We start from the raw sequence: 21,652 nt of genomic DNA on the forward strand, positions 1-21,652 counted from the left end.
AACTTTCCAGGGCTATTGCAGGTATTTTTCCAGGACCTCAAATCAATTGTCTCTGTTTCTTCCTGCTTTAATGGCATCTGCAAGTAGGTGTGATATTTCACGAAGGGTTTCAAGTCAGAAATGGGCCAGCCACAAAGCTACCTCCCTGAGGGCTACTGTAAACAGGTAATCCAGCCTCCTCCTTTCCCCTTCCTTTCTTCCTCCTCTCTTCCCCTCCCCTTGCAATTCATCCTCTTACTCAGCTGGTCTTTAAAGAATTCCGAAGAATGCACAGGACGCCCATTCTTTAGAAAGTGGATCCAATGGAAAGAGAGCTCAAGAAAGGCTGATGAGTTGTCTGAATCCCGCATTGATGCCACTTGGGAAGTTTTAATTTAACTTAAATTCTCCTTACCCAAACACAGAGCATAGGATAGCAGAACTACGAGAATTTCAGACATTTATCTCCTGGCATTTTACAGAATAGGAAACTGAGGTCTTGCGGATAATAGGGATAGGAATTGGATTGTGGCTTCATTGGTTTAGGGAACTCCCAGGCGAAGAAACTCCTATCAATGAGGATCAGCACGTTTTCTAGGAGTGTTTTGTCATGTGTTTACAAAAGAAACTATATTGAAACGTAGTTATCAATAATATTACTTTTTTAAAAGCTCACAGTTTACAAAGAATAGTTCAGAGATCTAAGAAGTTAAGTAGTCACAATCAGTATGTGTCAGAGGTCAGACCTTCTTGCTTGAAGGGAGATATTCAATCCATTAATTACTCAGAGAAGGGATGTCAAGTCAGGGTGACATAACTATGTAAAGACAAAGACTAGACTGGAATCCAGGTCTCTGAAGTCCCAACCCTATGTTTTTCTCACTATTTCCTGACTGCAATAGGACTTAGAGATAACTGAATCCAACCCCTTCAAACATGGAAATTTCCAGGGGAATAGGACCAATAAAAGTTGCTAATTTGGATCATTCGAGATCCTTGATAAAATTTCTGCATTGAGCCTAGAATTGGGCTTGGAAGTTTGGTTGTCTACCCTCACTGGAGTGGGTGCGAAAGGCTATCTTCACTTATTCTGGGAAGATATATCCGGTGGGTCTGCTGCATACCAAAGGACCGAATTAATGGCTTCAGGGAGAGCTTGTTGGCCTGCAAAAGACATTCACAGAATCTTAGAGCTGGGAAAGGCTTCAGATGAGCTCGGTAATTTATCTTGTCCACTCTCCCCACCCAGTGCCAGCATCCCAGATAACTAGTCCACAGACTCAAGTTTGGTGAGTCATTCTCTTTTTTTGGTGAATTCCAGAGGTCGGTCACTTTACAGCTTTAGCTAATTGTTTCTTTAATTAAGCTAAAGTTTATTTTAATTATGACAGAGACCTCTTTCAAACGGAAGACTGAGAAAACAAAAGATTGAACTGGAAGGGGTAAAGCCTAGGAAAATCCGCATGAAAAAAAGTCTGGGCTTTACCTCTCACTTTTGAAAACAGTTCTTTGTGGGCCTGCTTTCCCGTATTATGATGTATTTCAGTTAATTTGACTGGTGGGAGGGCTTAGTTATTCAAATACTTTAATGGGATTTAAGCTGGTTACTTTCAGGGCTGGGGGTGGATCTGTGTGGGTTGGATGGGGTTCTCCTTTCTTTAAGGAAAATATCCCCACACTTGTGCAGGCCAAAGTAATTAAGTAATTAGCAAAGGCATTTGTCAAAATGCCCGGTGGGACTGAATGAATGACAGCTGTGGGAGTGAGGAGAAGCTGGCCCGGAGCCCTTCTTCCCTGGGATGGGATTGTGCCAGACCTGGAAGCTTTCATGGAAATGTCAGTTTGAAACATCAGAATTCTAACTCAACCTTTGGGGTTCAAGTTCATTTCCCTTTGGCAAAACCTACACTCTCATTTCTAAGGAAATAGCTTTGAAAGGTTTGGGGGACATCAAAGAGATCACATTAGTTAGTAAAGGAGAAACACATGGGGTCATTTTCCCTTTAACAATATTTGAAAATGTAAGGAGAGAGATTTCCACAATGGAAAGTAAGGAGTCAAAATTTAAAGAATGTTCTTAGAGATGATCACATCTGAGCCCCTCATTTTACAGAGGAGGAAACTGAGGACCAGGGATATTGAGTGAATTTTCCAATCGCAGTCATTCAGTTAGTTAATATTTGAGCTGTGATTCAAACCTCTGCCCTAAATTCACTGCTGATTTCCTTACCTAACAGTGATGTACAGGAATGACTTGGAGGAAGGACAGAGTGGAATTATCTTCTTATTTAGTAGACATTTGAACCAGTGCAGGAACCAAAGAAGAAATATCTAGAAAGGTAGGAGAGAACTTTGAAAGCATAATGTTATGAAAACCAAGAACTTTTCAAGATGGAGGAGATGGAGATGCATATTTCGAATCCTAGTCTTTTCCAAGTTCCAATATTACATCACCAACTGCTAATGGACAATTCCAACCGAGTGTCTCCTAAACATCTTGAACAGCACATGTCCCAAAATGGAACGCATCTTTTCCCTTAAATCCATCTTTTTTTTGAACCTTTCTTCTTCTAGTTGAGAGCAACACTATTCTTCCAATCTATTGGGTCCACAAACTTAATTGCTTAATTCCTCATTCTTCTCACCCATCACTTCTAATCTGTTGAAAAATTTTGGAATTTCTACTTCTATAACATCTCTCACTCCAATTCCTTCTCACTATTCCTATGGCTACCACTCTTGCTCAAGTTCTCACCACTCAATTTCCTAATAAGTCTTTTCTCTTTTCAATCTGTCCTCCACATAGCTGCTAAACTAAGCACCTAAGTTTGACAAGGTCACTCCTCTCTATAAACTCCAGTAGTTCTCTATTGCCTCTTAAATACAAATGCTTATTTGTCCTTAAAAACCTTTCACATTCTGGACTTTCTTTTCATCATTCTACAATCCAGACAAACTGGTCTTCTTGCACATGGCACTTCATCTTCATTCTGACCTTGACAATTTCTCTCTCCTATGCCTGGAATCATCTCTGTGTCTCCTTCGAGAACTAGCTCAGATACCACTTTCCCAACAAAGTCTTTCTTGATTTCCTCCCAGCTATTTACATGTCCCCATTGAAAACCACTTTATATTTATTTTTTATCTATTCTCTATATACTTACACATGTCAATAGAATGTAAACTTTTTGAGAGCAGAAACTTTTATTTCTATCTTCTATCTAGCACTTGATACATAGTAGTCATTTGCTTGTTTGCTTGATGAACAACAATGTTGTCTTTTGCAAAAAGATTTAATGAAAGAATCTTGGTGAAAAGAGGAATGGATATAATGATTGGGGGGTCACTGGCAACTTGAAAAGAGCTATTTCCCTTTTTTAATGGGCAGGGGATAGAAGTCAGATTTTATAATATTCAAAGATTAGTGGGGGGCAAGAAAAAAAGAGGCAAAATTAGTCTTGCACAATTTGGTGATAAAAGGAAACAGAAATCGTGATAGATAGTTTAAGGGGATAGTGTAAAATCTGTTCAACTTGTGTTCAGAAGATATGGGTTCAAATCCTAGGTCTTCCACTTATTATAGATGGGGACTTTGAGTAATGGAATAAGTCTTTTTATGCCTTAGTTTCCTTATCTGTAAAAATATGGATAATCATACCTCAGAGGACAGTTTTAAGGATCAAGTGAGATAATGTTTAGAAAGAGCCTTGTCAATGCTAAAAAGCATTGTATGATTGAAAAAGATTATTATTATTATAGGAGAGACAGGGTCAAAGGAATATTTTTTTAGTGTAGGGGAGATCTCTGCATGTTTATAGGCAGAAGAGAAAGAGAAATTGAAGTTTTGAGAAGAAGGGAAAATTGAAGGGATGAAGCTGAGGAGACAATGAAAGAGAATGTATTCAAGAACATAAATTAGCTTTGGAAAAGAGCAGAATGACTTCCTTTGGGATAAGAAAGAAGGAAAGAAGAGAGAATATGTAGATAGACATCTTCTATGGTGAAAAAGAAGGCTGTTGAGGAAAGTGTACAATGGAAGTAACTTCATAGGTGGTGAGGTAGACACGGGGTCAAGGGAAGTTTAAAGGTACTGAGTAAACTAGCTCTTGGGGAAAGATGCATGTGTGCTATGAATGACAAAGTAGATGATGGTAATGGTGAGGTGAGAAGTAGGATACAAGCAGTTGGTATGAATTTCAAAAGAGGAAAAAATGGAGTAATAGTGGTGAATCAGGTTCTGAAAGTAGCAGGGCAAGGAGTCAAAAAAAAAAAAGACTGATTTTAGTCAGATGAAGAGAGTGAGAGAAGGTAAGCTCTTCAAAGGATAAGGCTACTGGGGATCATCAACTTGAGAAATCCAGATTTCTCAGATATCCCTCTTAAGCATGATACCCCAGAGGTGATACGTTATCTAATCTTTGAGAATGTAGAATCAGCAAGGTCACATACTAGGGGCTATGCAATTTAATGAAGAGATAAAATTCAAGGTGAGGAATGTACCATGGCTTTTCTCAAACAGGGTGATGTGGTGTACTGGAAAGATCAATGGATTTAGAATCAGAGGACCTGGGCTTCTCCAACTTAACACTGACATTAGTGAAAAGGCATTTATTAAATGCCTACTATGTATCAGGCACTATGCTAAGGCTGTGATACAAAGAAAGGAGAAAAGTCCTTCCCTTAAAGAACTTGTATTCGATTAGAAAAGAAAAATGCAAACAATTATGTACAAACAAAATTTATACAGGATAAATTGGGGGTGATTGCAGAGGGAAAGCTCTAGCAGTCAGAGGGAATGGAAGAGGATTGTTGTAGAGATTTGATTTTAAATGAGATTTGAAGGAAGCCTGAGAAACCAGGAGACAGAGCTGAAAGGGGGAGCATTCCAGGCATGAGAGACAGTGAGGGAAAATGCCCAGAGTCTGGAGATAGAATGTCTTGTGTACATGTGTCACTAAATTGAAGACTACATGGATGGGGGAGAGTAGGTTTAAGGCATAAGACAGGAAAGGTGGAAGGGAACAGGTTATGAAGCACTCAATACCTCAAAATTTCATAGAACCTTTGGTGAAATTTATCATGGCACTCTTTTTGAGGATCACTGGATTCAATAATCTCTGAGACCCTTTCCAGCTTCATGATCCTATGTTATTTAAAGTAGATAATTCTTCTTAGTTTAGTCTCTATTTGATGTGGATATCTTACCTTCTAAGACATTGTATCTAGGTCACCTATCTAACCTATTTCTTGCTAGAGAGATAGATTTATTAGGTTTATTCTAATGGTTTGCTATTAGTATCTTTTAGACTTTGCACATCTCTTCATTTAATATGCCGAATTATATAATATTATTTATTAGGATGATATGTCTTCAATCTTATCCTCCTATTAAGCCATAAGCTAGAAACTGTCTTATCTAAACTATACATCTCCCCAGTGCCTATTACAGCTCTCCATAGAAAATAGATACTTAATACATGGTTGTTAAGCATATAAAATATTTTCCCTCTTAAGTGCAGCAGTTCTCCTTGGTGATTTCCCCTAGTTCCTTGTGGTGTATGGATATGACTCCATTAGCACCTGTAGTCTTTGGGTTTACCCATCAACTACTATCATAACAATTTTCAAAAATTTCCTTTCTATTTCATTTCCTTTCAATTGAGCAACCACTAAGTGCTTAGCACAGTGTACAATGCCAGGCATGGAAGACATAACCCTGGTCTCTTATCTGACACCAACTGGCACCAGTTTTAATACATGAAAAATAAGGCAGAAAAGTGTTCTGAACCTAACTAACCTTTTGAAAGTCATTGAAGAAATCTAAATTTAATGCTTTTAAATACTCCTTTTAGAACATCAAATAATTAATATTATTTGATGATAACAGTGTCAATTCATGTTGAATTAGTTTTGAGGCGAAATAATTTTTTTTCATCTGGTCCTTCTTATTATCTTGTGAGATAAATGAAACAATTTTTATCCCTAACATACAAATGAGAAAAGTGAGAAGGAAAGGTTGTGAGGCTTTATATACAGTCTAGCTTTCAAAGATGTTGCCCAAAGAGAAGAATCTCTCTCCAAAGGGATATAGTGAAGATTCAGTTCCCCAAGGACAAATTTCTTCATCTTCCAAACTTTCACTTCTATCATTAGCTCAAATATTTTAGGTAAAAGTTTAATTTAGTTGTCCAAAAAGTTTTCCAACCTCACAGAGGGAATGCAGCTTTAAATTTTTTTGACTCTGTCTTTTTAAATGTGGCTCCGTTGTGACTACCCTGGGTGCTTTTTGCTTGGGATGAGCCTTTCATGTTTTGGCGATCCTTGTGAAAATATGAGGCTGAGGCTGACATCTTGTGGACAATCTCAAAAACATGTGTTCAGATATAAATGAGGGTAGACTTCATGGACCTTTATTTTTACCTAAAGAACTTTAATAATTTTGGGCTTAATCACGTACAAGATAATTATCACTAAAATGAAACAAGGACAAATAATGAATGAATTTTTAGGGCAAGTGAGATCTGTGCTCTCCCTGATTAGAATTTCTTGAGGAATGAATCAATTAGCTAGACATTGTGGAAGAGCCAAGGAACAGTTGATCACTGAACATTTATTATTTATCTTCAAATATATTTCATTTCCCCTCCAATTACATATTAAAACAAATAATTTTTTTAAGTTTTGAGTTCTAAATTCTATTACTCCTTTCATTCTCTTCTATCTATTAAGATATAAGTTATACACATGTAATCATGTAAAACATTTCCATATTTGTCATTTTATAGAAGACTTGAATAAAAGAAAAAGAATGAAAGGAAGTGAAATATAGAATGCTTCTTTTTATATTCAAACAATATTAGTTCTTCTTCTGGAGGATTAGTAAGCTTCATCATTTGTCCTTTGGGATTTTTTGGATCATTGAATTGCTGAGAATAGCTAAGTCATTCACGGTGCTGTTACTGTGTACAGAATTCTCCTGGTTCTGGTCACTTCACTTTGCATCAGTTCATGTAAGTCTTTCCAGGTTTTTCTGAAACCATCTTGCTTTATACAAGCATTTATTAAGTTTTTATTATGTATCAGGCATTGAAGTAAAAAAAACAATATTCACCCTCAAGGAGCTCATGTTATATGAGTGAAACAACATGCTCATGTAATAAGTAAATACAAAGTAATTTTAGGAAACTAAGGAGGCCCTAGCAGATGAGAGAATCTAGAAAGGTATCTTGTTTGAGGAGGCACACATCTGGATCTGAGCACATCGGAAGAGGTAGAAATAAAGAGGGGGAGCGCCCCACAAGAGGGTGGATAGTTTGGTCAAATGGGCAGAGTCAGGAAATAGGATGTCATATGTAAAGAACAGGAAGTTTAATTTGGCTAGCGGAGTGCATGACAATGTATAATACGCCTGGAAAGAGAAACTTTGGTTCAAAAAAAGTCAAGTACAAGGTGACTGACAGCACAACAGTATGGGTGACCTGACGTCTTTAACAGAGCAGAAGTTCAGTGTGTCAGCCAAAAAAAAAATTGTATGTTATTAGGTCATGTTAGTAAAGTATGTGAGATATGAGATGTCCCATTGTACTCTGCCTTGGCCCAACTGCATCTGAGGCCTTCTGCTTAATTCTGGGCATTGTATTTTAAGAAGTACAAGCTGGAATATATCCAGAACATAACCAGCATAGCTGGAGGAGAAATGGATGTGTTTAATCTGAGAAATGAGAATGTTTAACTTGGAGAAGAGAAAACACGTGGGGAAAGAGTCAAATACTCCAAAGGCTGACGTAAGTAAAGGGAGTAAATTTGCTTTATACGTTCTCAAAGTCAGACCTAGGAACAATGGAGGGTGATTACATAATGCCAGGTTTGGGGCCCTATCTCAGGAAAAACATCAGAGCTCTTCTGAAGCAGAACCAGCTGCTTGGGAGGTAGTTGCCCACTTTTCTTCACTGAAAGTCTTTAAACGGAAGCTGAATGGATTCTTATCTGAATGTTTTAGGTAGCATCCTTGGTTAGGTACAGTTTGAGCTAGATATCCTCTGGTTCCTTTCAGTTTTATTATTTACTGGGCAGGTCATTTGACCAATAGCAGCCTCTGTTTCCTTATTTATAAAATAGAGATGATTTTCCTGCTTTACTTATTTCACTGGAATGCAATATTCAGAGGAGATAAAACTATTGAAAATGCTCCATAAAGTCCCATATAAATCCAAGCAATGGTACTATTATTATCCTTTCCCCAGGTAGATAACAACGCATTATTTAAGGTAAAGATGGAGAGCCTAAGAGAACCAAACCCTTTGAGTTAAGAACGCTGAATGAAGATATGACAGGTATATGTAATAAATTTCTAAATTTACTCTTCATTCTTATTGTGGCCTTTATTGACTTAATTTACCCTTAATAACTAACACTTGTATTTCCATGAACTAATGCTGAGTGAAGTAAACAGAATCAGAACATTATACACAGTAATAACAAGATTATGTGATGATCAGCTATGATAGAGTTAGCTCTTCTCAATAATGCGGTGATCCAGGACAATTCTACTTAACTTCAGATGGAAAATGTCATCTATATCCAAAGAGAAAACTATAGAGATGAAACATGGATTGAAACAGAGTATTTTTACCTTTTTTGGTTTGCTTTTTCTTTCTTATAGCTTATTCCCCTTTTGATCTGATATTTCATGCCAAAGATGACAAATATAGAAATATGTTTAGAAGAATTGAACATATTTGATCTATATCAGATTGCTTACTGTTTTGGAAAGGGGGCAGATGGAGAAGGGAGGGAGGAAAAATTTTAAAAACAAAATCTTACAGAAATGAATGTTGAAAACTATCTGTACTCATATTTGGAAAAATAAAATAATATTGAGAAGAATAAATAATACTTATATAGTACTTGGGCAATTGGGTGGCACAGTGAATAGAGCACTGGGCCTGGAGTCAGGAAGACTCATCTTCATGAGATTAAAACTGGCCACAGACATCTTGATACTAGCTGTGTGATCCTGGGCAAGTTATTTAATCCAGTTTGCCTTAGTTTTCTCATCTTGTAGAATGAGCTGGAACAGGAAATAGCAAACCACTCTAGTATCTTCGTCAAGAAAACCCCAAAATGGGGTTTGAAATGACTGAACTTAACAAAAATAATATATCCTTTCTATGTGTCAAGCTGAGCTCTTACAATTGCTATCCCATTTGAGACTAGGTAACCCTGAGAGGTAGACACTACTGTCATATTTATTATGAGCAAACTGAGGCAGACAGAAGGTAAACGACTTACCCAACTTCCCTACAGCTAGTAAATGTCTGAAGCTGAATTTAAACTCCGGTCTTTTTGATTTTATACAGGCCTTTCTCTCCACTACTCAAATCCTGAAATCCGCATTATTTCATCCACTCTTCCTTTACTTTCCCCTATTCCTAGCCTTGTCTCCTCTGATTTGCCAGTCTCTGACTGCACTCTAAGGCACTGTTTTTGAAGTCAAGAACATCTACATTTAAATATTGACTCAGACATTTACTAATTGTGACTCTGGGCAAGTAATCTAAACTCCTCTGATTCTCACTTTTCTCATCTGTAAGGTGACAGATTTAGACTCACTGCCTCTAAGTAAGTCCCATTCTAGCATTAACTCTGGACCCTTTGCCCTCCTAATACTTACAGCTCATGACTGGCTAATCCCTCTACCATCTAGGCTTCTGCTCCTATCCTCCAGTTGCTGCGGAAATTGAGGAAATCAAGCTGATTGCAGCCACTAAGTCATTTATAGTGTTTAATGCCAGCTAGACCCTCACTGCTACTAATTACTTTATTCTACTCTCATGGATTCCCTATCTCCCTACCCCCAGAGTTTATTCTGAATCACTTTTCTCTTCTCTAACTTCAACCAAGAAACCCATACCCTACAATTATAGCAGATAACAGCCTCCTGCTTCACTGAAAACATCCCAAGAGGATTCTTTCTCTATTCCTCAAAGCACTGTAACTTACTCCTCCCCATCCAACCCCCAGAACAAAGTAAAAAGGGGAAAAATAAGTCAGTAAGACAAATCAAATGCATGGATCGTGGCTGACAAAACATGTAGTAATCCACAGACATAATCCCTCACCTCTCCGATGAAAAAACAGAAGTGCATTTTCTCAAGCTTAGTCATCACAATTACACAGCATTCAGTTTTGATTTATTGTGTTCTCTCCCCCCCCCCCACTTTATATATATACCTTCCCAAGTTTCGCTGAATTCTTCATATGTTATATTTTATAGTATAATGATACTTTTTTTTCCCTTTATGTACTATAAGTTGTTCATCCTTTCCCCAACTGATGGTTATCTCCTTTGTTCCCTATTCTTTGCTACCATAAAAAAGGACCACTTGCCTCTAATTTATACCCTTTACTTCCTTGGCTCCAGAGGTATCATGCTTCTTATCCTTCTGCCTACCAACTTTGATTTTATCTGTTTCTTTGACACATAAAGTCATTATATTATGTATACATAATATATAATATTATGTAATAATATCATTATTAGACTTTCTTCTTTTTCTAGATTTTCTTCCTCAATGATATTTTCACTTTCATAGCTTCAATTACAACTTCTAAGCAGGTGACCTCTCATCTCTGACTCCATCTTTTATCTCTCTGCTGAGCTCTAGACCCTGCTCTCCAGTTGCTCATAGACATCTCCATCTGGGTATCCTACTGGCCCTCAGCATGCTCAGAACTGAGCTTAAACCCCTGAATCTGTTCCTTCTGGTTTTACTGTTTCCATCAGTAGTACTATCATCCCACTCATATTTAAAACCTTGGGATTTAGTTGTCATTTAGGCATTTTTTAGTCACGTCCGATTCTTCATGACTCCCTTTTGGAGTTTTCTTGGCAAGAATAATAGAGTGGTTTGTCATTTCCTTTTCCCACTCATTTTACATATGAAGAAACTGAGGCACACAGGATTAAGTGACTTGCCCAGATAGTATCTGAAACTAGATTTAAACTCATGAAGAGGAGTCTTTCCGACGCCAAGTCCAGAACTCTGCTATCTTGCTCCCCAATCTTCAGATTATTTCTGTCCTCTGTTTCAGCACCCCCATCCCTATTATCACTGTTTGTTGACAATTCCAGGTCTGCCACATCTTTTACATATCTGTCTAATCTTTCTACCTGAGAGCTACCTTGCTAGTACAGACTGACAAGTGAGAAAAGGGAGCCCAGGTTTGCTCCCGTCAGAAGCCAGCCTCCTCAGGACTGAAGCTGGCAAATATTTATTAAGCAAGCACAGTACAATAATACAGTGCCCAAGTATCCATGCACTTGGCAGAAGTTCCTCAGTGTCACAACAAGATTTGGAACTAGAAAGAACCTGAGAAGTCATCTGATTCATAGGTGTCACATTCTGCTGCCAACAGCAAAATTCCCAAGTATAAGCTCCAAACAGGCTTAAAATGTATTTGGGTGATGTTTAACAACAACAACAACAAAATAGCTAATTTGTGGTTTTCTAAGTTACTCGCATCCTGTAGATATTAATTTTTATTTGAGTAAGTTAGTCTATCAACCTTAAAAGTCAGTCTTGGTGGATGGGAAGCCATAATTTTTCTGGGCTCTCATGTGAGTTCAGTGTTTGTAGTTTAAGCTTATGTTCAAGTCAGAAAGATAACTCAGGATTTCCCAACCTTTAAAGAAAGCCTTGTGAAGTTAAGCAACAAATGTGAATAATGTTTCTATGCTTGCATTTCCTTATCTTTAAAAAGGGCCCATTGGATTGGATGGACCAACTTTTAATTCTAAATCTATGATCCTATGAAAATGTATCAACAATTAGCGGGGGGGGGGGGGGGGGGGGGGGGGGGAACTTTGTGATCGGAGGAAAGAAAGGGATAATGTTGATAATATTAGAGGAGAATGACTGACTGATGTGGTGTGTTTTGGAAGTTGGTTGGGGGAATTGGAGACTCATGTTCTAGCACCAATCTAGTATTTCTGATGTTGGACAAAGTGCTTTTTGGACCTGAGTCTCCTTATCCATAAAATAGACTGGGTTGGCCTGGTTTATTTCTCATATCCTTAGAGGTCTAATATTATCAGACATAGGTAATTCTGTTTTCGAAGTCTACTAGTAAATAGCAATTTTCTCTCTTCGGGGTATCCTCTCCTCTAATTTTTCTAATGATTCTTTGGTATTATGCATATGATTCTTGATTGTTTCTCTTAATTAAAAATTTTTAATCTTATTTATATTGATACCTTTTGTTTTCATACATATTTTATTTCTTAAAATATTCACTCCTCATTTACTCTTTGTAAAAAAAAATATATATATATATTTCATTTCATTCTGAAGTTCTGAGGAGAAAAGGATCCATGAAAGTTTATGTTCAATTCAAGAAAAAAAAAATCTTCCTGTCAGGTAGCAGGGACACTGCTACCTGGATTTGCCTCTGATCTATACCACAGAATAGTAGGGCTGGAAGGGTCTTTATAATCTTGGAGTCCGATCCCCTCATTTTGTGGACGAGGAAATTGGGGCACAGAAAATTGAAATGATGTTGTCCAAGGTCATACAGCTAATTAGTTACACCGCATCAACCACTTCCCAAATAAGGTTTTTTTTTAGCACAACATTTTAATGGGAAATTGAATTAGAACCCCACCCTCCCAGGGAACTAAGGGAGCGATTAGAGGCAATTAACAGACACAGAGGGAGGGAACATGCCTGGGGATAAAAGGTGAGGTTCCAGCTGCGATCGGAAGGAGGGAACAAACAGAAGGCCCGGCTGAGGTTAAAGAGTTCACAGAGGTAACCAGGCCAGAGGGCCGGAGCTCAGCGGCAGGCCCCAGCAAGGGGGGGTCAGGAGCAGTTTGCATGGAATAAGACTAGCAAAGCCCCATGGAGGGAGAAGTTTGAGCCATCGGTGAATGACAGTTTGTCTCATGTGAAATCTCTGCCTGAAGCCAAATCCCCCCTTCTGGCACTTGGGGTGCCAGCCAAGGCCCCTCCTCCCTCCCTGAACCCTGCTGCTTGTTGGAGGCCTGGACACAATTCCTCCTGGCTGATTCTAATCTGCATTTTCTTTGTCCATTCTGTTTAGGTCCTCAGAAATGGAAGGGGCCTTGGAAATCACCTGATCAAACCCCCATTTTCTACCCCCCCAAGAAACTGTGGCCCAGAGGGCACGAAGAGGCTTATTTACCCAAGATTTTACAAAGGGCAGAGCGGGGATTCTAATCCAGCACTCCCGACTCCCAGGACCGTACTCTTGGCAGCAATACCGGGATGCCCCTTCAATTGTTCGCTCATTTTATTTATGTTGCTTACCTTGAGGAAAATTCATTTGGCTTGAAAAGGGGCTGATGTGACTAATAATCTCCTTATTGGCAGGTGCCGTTTACTTGAAAGATGCCGGTGGGACTGTGGTTTGGGGTGTCCAATTTCATGTGAACATATGGAAGCAGTATATTAACATTAATAAGGAATTGAAAAGAAACTATTTCTTAAAAATAAAGATGAGATGAGCTTGAAGAGATTGCCCTGAAAAGCATCCTATTTAATTGCAAAGTCAGAAAACAGGAGAAAAATGATTTTTTTTAAGAAAGTTGTTTAATAACCATAGCTCACATTTATATAGAATCACAAAATTTTAGACATTGAAGGGATGTTGGCAGCCATTTAGTCCAGAGCATATTTCCTAAAGAATCCTCCTGATGATACATCCAACAATTGTTCGATCCGGTCTCTGCTTGGAATTGTGGTTTAATTGTAGTTTCAGTCATGTCTGATTCTTTGTGACCCCTTTTTCTTATGGGGGGAAGGGTTGTTGTCAAGAATAATGGAGAGATTTGCCTTTTCCTTCTCTGACTCATTTTACAATGAGGAAACCTAGACAAGTAGTTAAGTGACTTGCTCAGAGTCACATAGCTATTAAGTGTCTGGAGCCAGATTTGAACTCCTGGAGATGGGTCTTCCTGACTGCAGCCCTAGGGCTCTGCCCCCTAGCTGCCCCAACCGGCTTCCGCCTGGACATGGATCTCTAATGAGAGCTGGCTACCTCCTGGGGGTCCATCCGTCTTGCGAAGAGCACTCAGGATGTCAGAATAGAAAGAGAGCTAGCCTGACTCAGGAAGCCTCCCCTGTCCATGGCATGTCATGTACCCTCTGGTGCAAGAAGATAACCTGCCCCGCAGAGTGCCTCCACTGTAAGAGCTCCCTACACTGAGGAGATGCTGGTCCGGTCCAGTGCTGGGAGTCCGGATGGGGAAGCAGGAAGGAGAAATGGGGCTTTTAGAAAATGGATCTCGTGGTTCTGTGAAAGATGGGCTGGAAATGCAGCAGGAAGCCCAGGTACCTACTGAGAAGTTCCTTGGATCTTTTATCTAGAGCCATTGTATTTATTCACAGATTTAGGATCTGTTCCTTTCAAGAGAAATGTTTATATTTAAAAATTTTAAGGTCCTACTTCTCTCACTGAAACTTCCAGGAGAAAACCCTCTCTTCCTAACCCCCAACAACAATAAAACAGCTCACAACAGCGAAATATTTATATTTGGTTTCCTTGTGGATGCTGGTCTGAGTGCCACAAAGTTTATGCAGAAGACACGGAAGGCCAATTTGGGCTGGAAATAAGAATATTGTTCTGGCTGTTTGTACTCCTCATCCCTTGGTGATGTCAAAGAAATAATGAATGGTTTCATGAAGTCAGAAGACTGTGGCTTTCAATGTGAGCTTTAGCCATTTTAAGACTAGATGGGAAAAGTGAGTATTTTAGAAAAAAATTTTAATATTAAAAATGTGATTCTTTTAAAAAATAATGGAACCAGCCACCTGAGAGAGTTTTTTTTATAAAAAATACAGATTAAAAAGTTGAAACATAGGATTTGAACACTTGTAAAGACTATCTGGTCAAATGATGTCTGGCAGGCAATGACCCCCATCTTTCATGATCCCATGAAGCTTAATGACCTCGTGTCAGATTTCTTCTTGTTTTCATTTCAGTGGGCACAGAAGTGACTGGAGAATAATTGTGTGTTGGGTCCACGGTTTGCAGGCAGAGTACCTAAATATGTCTTCTTTTTTATTTTGCATTTGGTCTCACGATCTTCATAGATAAATAGTTCTGGAATGAAAACAAAAAACAAAAAACAAAAAAACAATAGAATATCAGAAGCAGCGAAACTTGTAGAAGTAGGATATGATGTAGACTACTTTAATATTCAAAAGACCTGATTTTGGCATCCTGGGATATTCCCACTCTGATAATTCCCTCTAATAACACAGATTGCAATAGTTTATGATTTAACAGCCTAATAAATTTGGGGGCATTATTAGAAACGCTTGGAAGTTAAGTGAAATATCACAAAGCTAGTAAATGTCAAAGGTCAGATCTGAACCTTCGCCATCCAGATTCTAGGCTCAGAGATCGGTGTAATAATGTATTCGGAAAGTGATGGATCCCACCCCTCAGTGAGAGAATGAAATGGAGGATGCAGAGATAACGTACCGGCAAAGAATAGAGGAGCACAGCCACGAACAGCAACAATACCAGCAGGATGAGCAAGCCGATGATGACCCATTTAAACCGACGCCACACGATGAATTTCATTGTCTTGCACGGGTTGGTGAACCAAAGGAAGGAAGTTTCTGGTCGGCTATATTTTGACAGAAGCAAAATGACTCACATGAACCCTGAGGGTTAATTAAGTACTTTCATCTCAGAATGGGAACGCTACTGTCCAACTAATAACTAATTCTATTCATGGAGCGAAGGTAACATATTCTAATCTTAACAGACACATTACACATGGAAGCTTCTAATGATCCAGGAGACAAATGGAACTCTGCTTCCTTGACAAGGTAAAGAAAGGAGAGAAGCAAAACAAGCCACTGTCCCTCCTAGCAAATTAATTAGAATGGCAGATAATTCATTCGATTTGGCAATTTGTCAACAAGAGTTTTCCGATTCTTAGGCAGGTTGGGATCCCATAAAGACAATTAAGAACAAAGAGAACAGCTTACTTTGGGGGCTCTAGCTTGGGGTTCATATTGGGCTCGTCCCTTCCTTTCCCAGCCGGTCTCTCATCAACCTCTTTCTCATTGAGGACTTCCAGAGTCATCTCCACTTTACCCTTTAGTAAATCAAAACATGGTAAACACATGACATCAGATGTTGAAAGACCTTTCACTGAAGTTGAAAAAAATTTTTCCAACTGATTTTTATTACTTTTAAAATGATCTTTAGATCAACTAAAATTTTATTTAACAACTTTTGCCATATTTTCTTGTGGGAAGTCAATTCCTGTCTCCTTCTTGTATTCTTTCTAATCCACTCTTCTTTTACCTGCTTTTCTTCCTGACCCCAAACACCCATCTCTTGTCTTTCTAACCACATCTTCCTTTGTGACTCTTTCTTATTTCCAAAATATATGTGTGTTTTGTCTTTTTATGGTATCCAGAAAATGAGATAGCTAGCACAAAGTTTCTTAAACTGTGGTTTGTGATCCCATATGGGATCGTGTAACTGATGTGGGAGTTGCAAATTTATGATTTGTTATCAGCAAACGTTTGATTTGTATACCTATATAACTAGGGTCATGTAAAAATTTCTCAGGCAAAAAGGGATTGTGAGTAGCAAAAGCTACAGCTATGTTAAAGATCTCTTCTGGCTTTTCTGGCACATGGTATCAATAAAGAAAGCTACCTCACTCAACTTGTGTGTCCAGGATTATAATATTATAATTAATAATTAGTAATGTTGTTCAGTTGTTACAATCATGTCTCACATGTCATGACCCTCTTTTGGGGGGGGTTTGCTTGGCAAAGGTACTGGATCACATTTCCTTTTCCAGGTCATTTAGCCAATAAGGAAACTGGTGTGTGTGTGTGTGTGTGTGTGTGTGTGTGTGTGCGTGCATTTATACATTTTTGGAATAGCTGTAGAACTTTTCCGATCAGACAGTTCTGAGACTGGAAGAATGGATTTTGTGATCCATTTCACTGGAGTCACTAGTCCATTCATTAAACTAATGAATGGTCAGTTTTCCCATGATGAAATCCTGTGACATTGTACTATGCTACATTTAACTCCTAACTTTTCACGCAGTCTAAAAGCTGGCACCAATCCTATGGCCTTTTATTGCTTTGATTTCCAAAAGCACTGGTTCCTTCCAGGTAAATACTTTCTTTTCTTCTGATTCACTATAACTCTGGGCCCCAAACCCCTTTATAAAGGACAGAAATATGAATTAAAAAGTGGAATGAATTATTCCCAAGCAAGAAATACTCATACAGTCATCACACGTGTGCCATCCTTTTCTGCATAGCATGGCCACCATCCTTTCATGGACTTCTGTTCAAAGAGTGAGGCTATTTTTGATTTGTGGGGGTTGATTGTCTTGTAGTCTGGAATCATGTCCAATTTGCACTTTTCTGATGACTTTGCAGGAATAATTGTGTTATGTAAATCAAGTTCCAGAAAGCCTAGAAACAAAGCAAAAAATGAAGAAGAAAAAGAAAATTTAAAACGCTAAACTTTATTTTCAAATGAACTGCTGAGACACAGAGTTGGATGAAGGCAAACGAAGATAATAGGGTGTAAATTTCTTGAGTTCTTTATAGATATGATGCAAAATGGGAGGTCTCATAGACTTAGCTGTCTATTAGTCAACCTGTCACCTAGAGAAGCATGGTTCTTACATTTCCAGGCATAAAAGCAATGATTTAGGTAGCGGTTGAACTGGTTGACCTCTAACGTCCTTAAGATTTTATGATTCTTTGCTTTATGGGTCTCAGACAAATGAACATCTGCAGACAAAAGCTCTATTGGGTTGAGTGCCCTTGGACTGGGCACGCAGTTTGTGTTGCCCTCAATGGAGAGGTCATTTGCCTGTGTGAGGGCATCTGCAGCTCACCCCCCAAGAGACACCCAACCATAAATTCCTCCAAGTATTAGATTAAGAATGAATATTAACTACTCCAATTCCTACTAAGAATAAGAATAAGAAAATGCCTATTTATCAGAGGCAAAGATGCGTATTTTATACTCTGAAATATGTATCTTTGGGTACCACAGTTTTATAATGATTCTTCTTATGCTTGTCAATCCATCCATGGTGCCATGTCCCCCCCACTCCCCGCACTTTTTTTTTTTAAAAGAAAAGAGCTGTCACTTTCAGTTGGACCTGTGACCCCATTTGACAGTTTATGAAAATTTTTTCTTTTCTTTTCTTTCTTTTTTTTTTTTTAAACTATTTTTGAATTTCATAAAGATAAGAACAAAGCTTAGTTGGGTGAGTCCAGTATTCTAAAGGATACAGTATGGTGGAGTTTGGGAGTTATTTTATGTGATGACAACTCAAAGCCTCCCCCTTATAAGTCTCTCACAGCTCTGAGAGACCGTGAGCAGCTGGAGGACTGACCTCAGAATTAAAGATCTAGGTCCAAACCCAGCCTCTGACAGACACTGTGAAGCCACAGGTGAGTGGTTTAAACTCTCAAGGCCTCAGTCAACTCAATAACACGATGAGTTTCCCTTCTACATCCCTGGAGGAAGTTCCTATCCCAAGATTTTCCTGCAATGATAAAATCACATCTGGATCCCCCCAACGCTCCCCCCCAAAAAAGTATCAATAACCCCAGGGATTTGTATAAACCCTTTGTGAACCTATTTTCATTTTTCAGTTTGTCTGATCTTCCAGGATCAATGTGTCTGCAGTCTGTATTGCTACGCAGTACTAGTACTACATAACAGAAGCAGATGATAGTTATAATAGTGTTGTGGATACAGCACTGGGCTGGAATTGAGGACATCTAAGTTCAAATCCAGCCTCAGACACCTACTAGCACCATGGTTCTACACAAGTCACTTCACCTATCTTTACTTCAGTTTTCTCAACTGAAAAATGGAGATAACAGCACTTAGCTGGCAGGGCTATTGCAAAGATCAAATAAGAGAATATTTGTAAAAAGTGTTTGGTGTAGTGTCTGAGACACGGTGAACGTTAAATAAATGCTTATTCCCTTATTCCCTTAGCTAAAAACACTATGATGTCATTAATGTCACTCTTCACTAAGCAGATGATCTTGAGCCACTGTGGTCAAAAAAAAAAAAAAAAAGTCATCAGCATTGTGTGATTTATTGAGCCTCCAGAACTGAGCAAGGCCATTGGCTAGATGACAATCTCAGAGTCTGGCTGTGCTGTTCTCAAGTCCTCTCCTACTTGGCAGACCTGGCAGAATTTGCTAAGCCCTGGCACGGCCTCTGAGAAGCCGGTTCTACCTTCATACTATCAGGAAATACCAGAGGAGAACACAAGTGAAAGCTGAAATTTAGTGCTTTCTCTGCATTGTGCTGAAAAGGCCTCACAGAGAGTGAAATGTAGTTATTAGACTTTTACCACGGGCAGCCCTGTGGCAGAGTGAGTAGAACCTGGAGTCAGAAAGACCTAAATTCAAATTAGGCCTCAGGTACTTACAAGCTATATGATTCTGGGCAAGTCACTTAATTCTGTTTCCTCATCTGTAAAATAAGCTGGAGAAGAAAATGGCAAACCTCTCCTGTATCTCTGACAATAAAACTCCAAATGAGGTCATGGAGAGTCAAACAAAACTGGAATGATTTCTATGTGCCCAGCACAGTGTTAAACATGGGGATTACAGCTAGAGAAGCAAGACAGCAGTCCCTAGTTTCAAGGAGCCCACATTATAACAGGCAGTGACAACTTATAGGACATACCCAAGTAGTCATCTAAAGAAAATTTGTCATTGTCCCATATCTGAATGATGAGTCTGGGAGGAACTCGAAATTCAGTCTGATCAATACTCCAGAAATGCTCCTAGAGTGAAAATATAGGCAGGAATTAAAACCAAGAAATCATCCAGGCTCCCAACCAGCTGAATTTTCCATTGCCTGGCTGCCCCCTATTTATTCTTTTTTCCTTCCCCCATCCCCAGTGGAAGGGAATCTTAGGGTACAAACTACAAATTAGGGAAATAAAGGTCAGTTGGTCGTTGTCCTTCATGCTGGAATAGGACCAAAATGATGTCACCATGGAGTTAAAAGCTCCTGTCTCACAGAATCATCCAAGGTTAGACCCTGGAAGGGTCCTGAGAAGACTGCATGGAGTAGTGGAAAGAGAGCCTGACTCCAAGTCAGAGGTCCTGGGTTCAAATCCTAGTTCTCATGGATGAAAGCTTTCTACTTTCCTTCTTTCTAAAAAAAAAAAATTAATAGTATTTTTATTTTTCCAAATATATGCAAAGATTGTTTTTAACATTCATCTTTGCAAAATCTTGTGTTTTGAATTTTTTCCCTCTCTCCTCCTCTCCCCAAGACACCAAGTAATTTGATACAGATTAAACAAGTGTAATTCTTCTAAACATATTTCTATATTCATCATGCTGCATAAGAAAAATCAGATCAAAAGGGAAAAAACACAAGAAAGAAAAAAAATAAAGAAAAAACGAACTACAATGAAGAAGGTGAAAATACTGTGCTTTAATCCACATTCAATCTCCATAGTTCCCTCTCTGGATGTGGATGGCACTTTCCATCACAAGTCTATTGGAATTTCTGCTTTTCTTCTAATCTTGGTTGCTTTGGGTGTTTTTTGTGCAAAACCTTTTGAATTTAATATAATCAAAGTTATCCATTTTATATCTCATTATATACTCTCTATCTTTATTTGGTCCTAAATTCTCTCCTTCTCCATAGATCTGACAAGATCTTCCTTGCTCTCTTAATTTGCTTATGGTATCACCCTTTATATCTAAATCATGTATCCATTTTGACCTTATCTTGGTACAGAGTGTAAAATGGTGTTCTATACCTCCTTTGGTATACAGTTATGGCTATACCTAGCAATGTTGTTTTTTTTTTTTTCCTCCTTTTACAGCATTTTTGCTCAAATAGTGAGTTCTTACTCCAAAGACTGGGATCTTTCGGTTTATCAAACACTAGATTATTATGATTATTCAGCATTGTGTCTTGTGTACCTTATCTATTTCATTGATCCACTAGTACTAGATGGTTTTGATGATTACTATTTGTAATAGAATTACACCTTCCTACACATTTTTCCCTCATTAATTTCCTTGATATTCTTGACCTTTTGTTCTTATAGATGATTTCTGTTATTATTTTTTTCTAGCTTTATAAAGTAAGTTTTTGGTAGTTTGATTGGTATGGCACTGGCCTAAAGTAATGTAGGCAATAAAAAGTGGAATTAGGACTGTCAGAACCCAGGTCCCCAAACTATTATAAAAAAGGAAGAGCTTGAATTAACGATACCATCTTTAAGGTTCCTTACAGATTGAAATCCTTTGATTCTCTGGTCTCAAAAAGCCTTCCTAGTCCACAGTTACTTAAGTCACAAAGTCCTTTCTCAACAAATTGTGGAATGTTTTCAAGCTTACTTTTTTAGAAACAATACAGAGTTGTTCAGCAGGCAGGTATTCAAAAGGGAAAACAAATCTCCAGTTAAAATTCCCTTCACCATCCAGTGACCTATAGTGGACATCTGTCTTCTGCTTATTTTCTTCATTTCCAGGAATCCAGCTGAAAGCAATGGGCAGAAAGAATATGGGTACTCCAGTAACTGCTGAAGGAAATTGCTGCATATTTTAACTATGGTTACACAATAGAAGACTGGAATTTGTACACAAAATCAAAA

The 21,652-nt window shown here is 38.5% G+C and overlaps 1 protein-coding gene across 2 annotated transcripts in view; it reads right to left on the minus strand.

Annotated features, from left to right (window-relative positions):
• Window positions 1–13,996: 13,996 nt before the first annotated feature.
• Window positions 13,997–21,652, minus strand: part of MYOF (myoferlin) — a 155,842-nt gene continuing 148,186 nt past the window's right edge. For both annotated transcript variants that reach the window (XM_031956078.1, XM_031956077.1), the window contains 6 exons: window positions 21,396–21,537; window positions 19,717–19,816; window positions 17,272–17,462; window positions 16,002–16,111; window positions 15,487–15,634; window positions 13,997–15,102 (listed from right to left, as the gene is read on the minus strand). In XM_031956078.1, the coding sequence (XP_031811938.1) occupies window positions 15,061–15,102; window positions 15,487–15,634; window positions 16,002–16,111; window positions 17,272–17,462; window positions 19,717–19,816; window positions 21,396–21,537 (733 nt within the window). In that variant the 3' untranslated portion in view covers window positions 13,997–15,060. The remainder of the gene's footprint in view (window positions 15,103–15,486; window positions 15,635–16,001; window positions 16,112–17,271; window positions 17,463–19,716; window positions 19,817–21,395; window positions 21,538–21,652) is intronic.

Source organism: Sarcophilus harrisii, chromosome 2 (genome assembly GCF_902635505.1).
Source record: "Sarcophilus harrisii chromosome 2, mSarHar1.11, whole genome shotgun sequence".
NCBI lineage: Eukaryota > Metazoa > Chordata > Mammalia > Dasyuromorphia > Dasyuridae > Sarcophilus > Sarcophilus harrisii.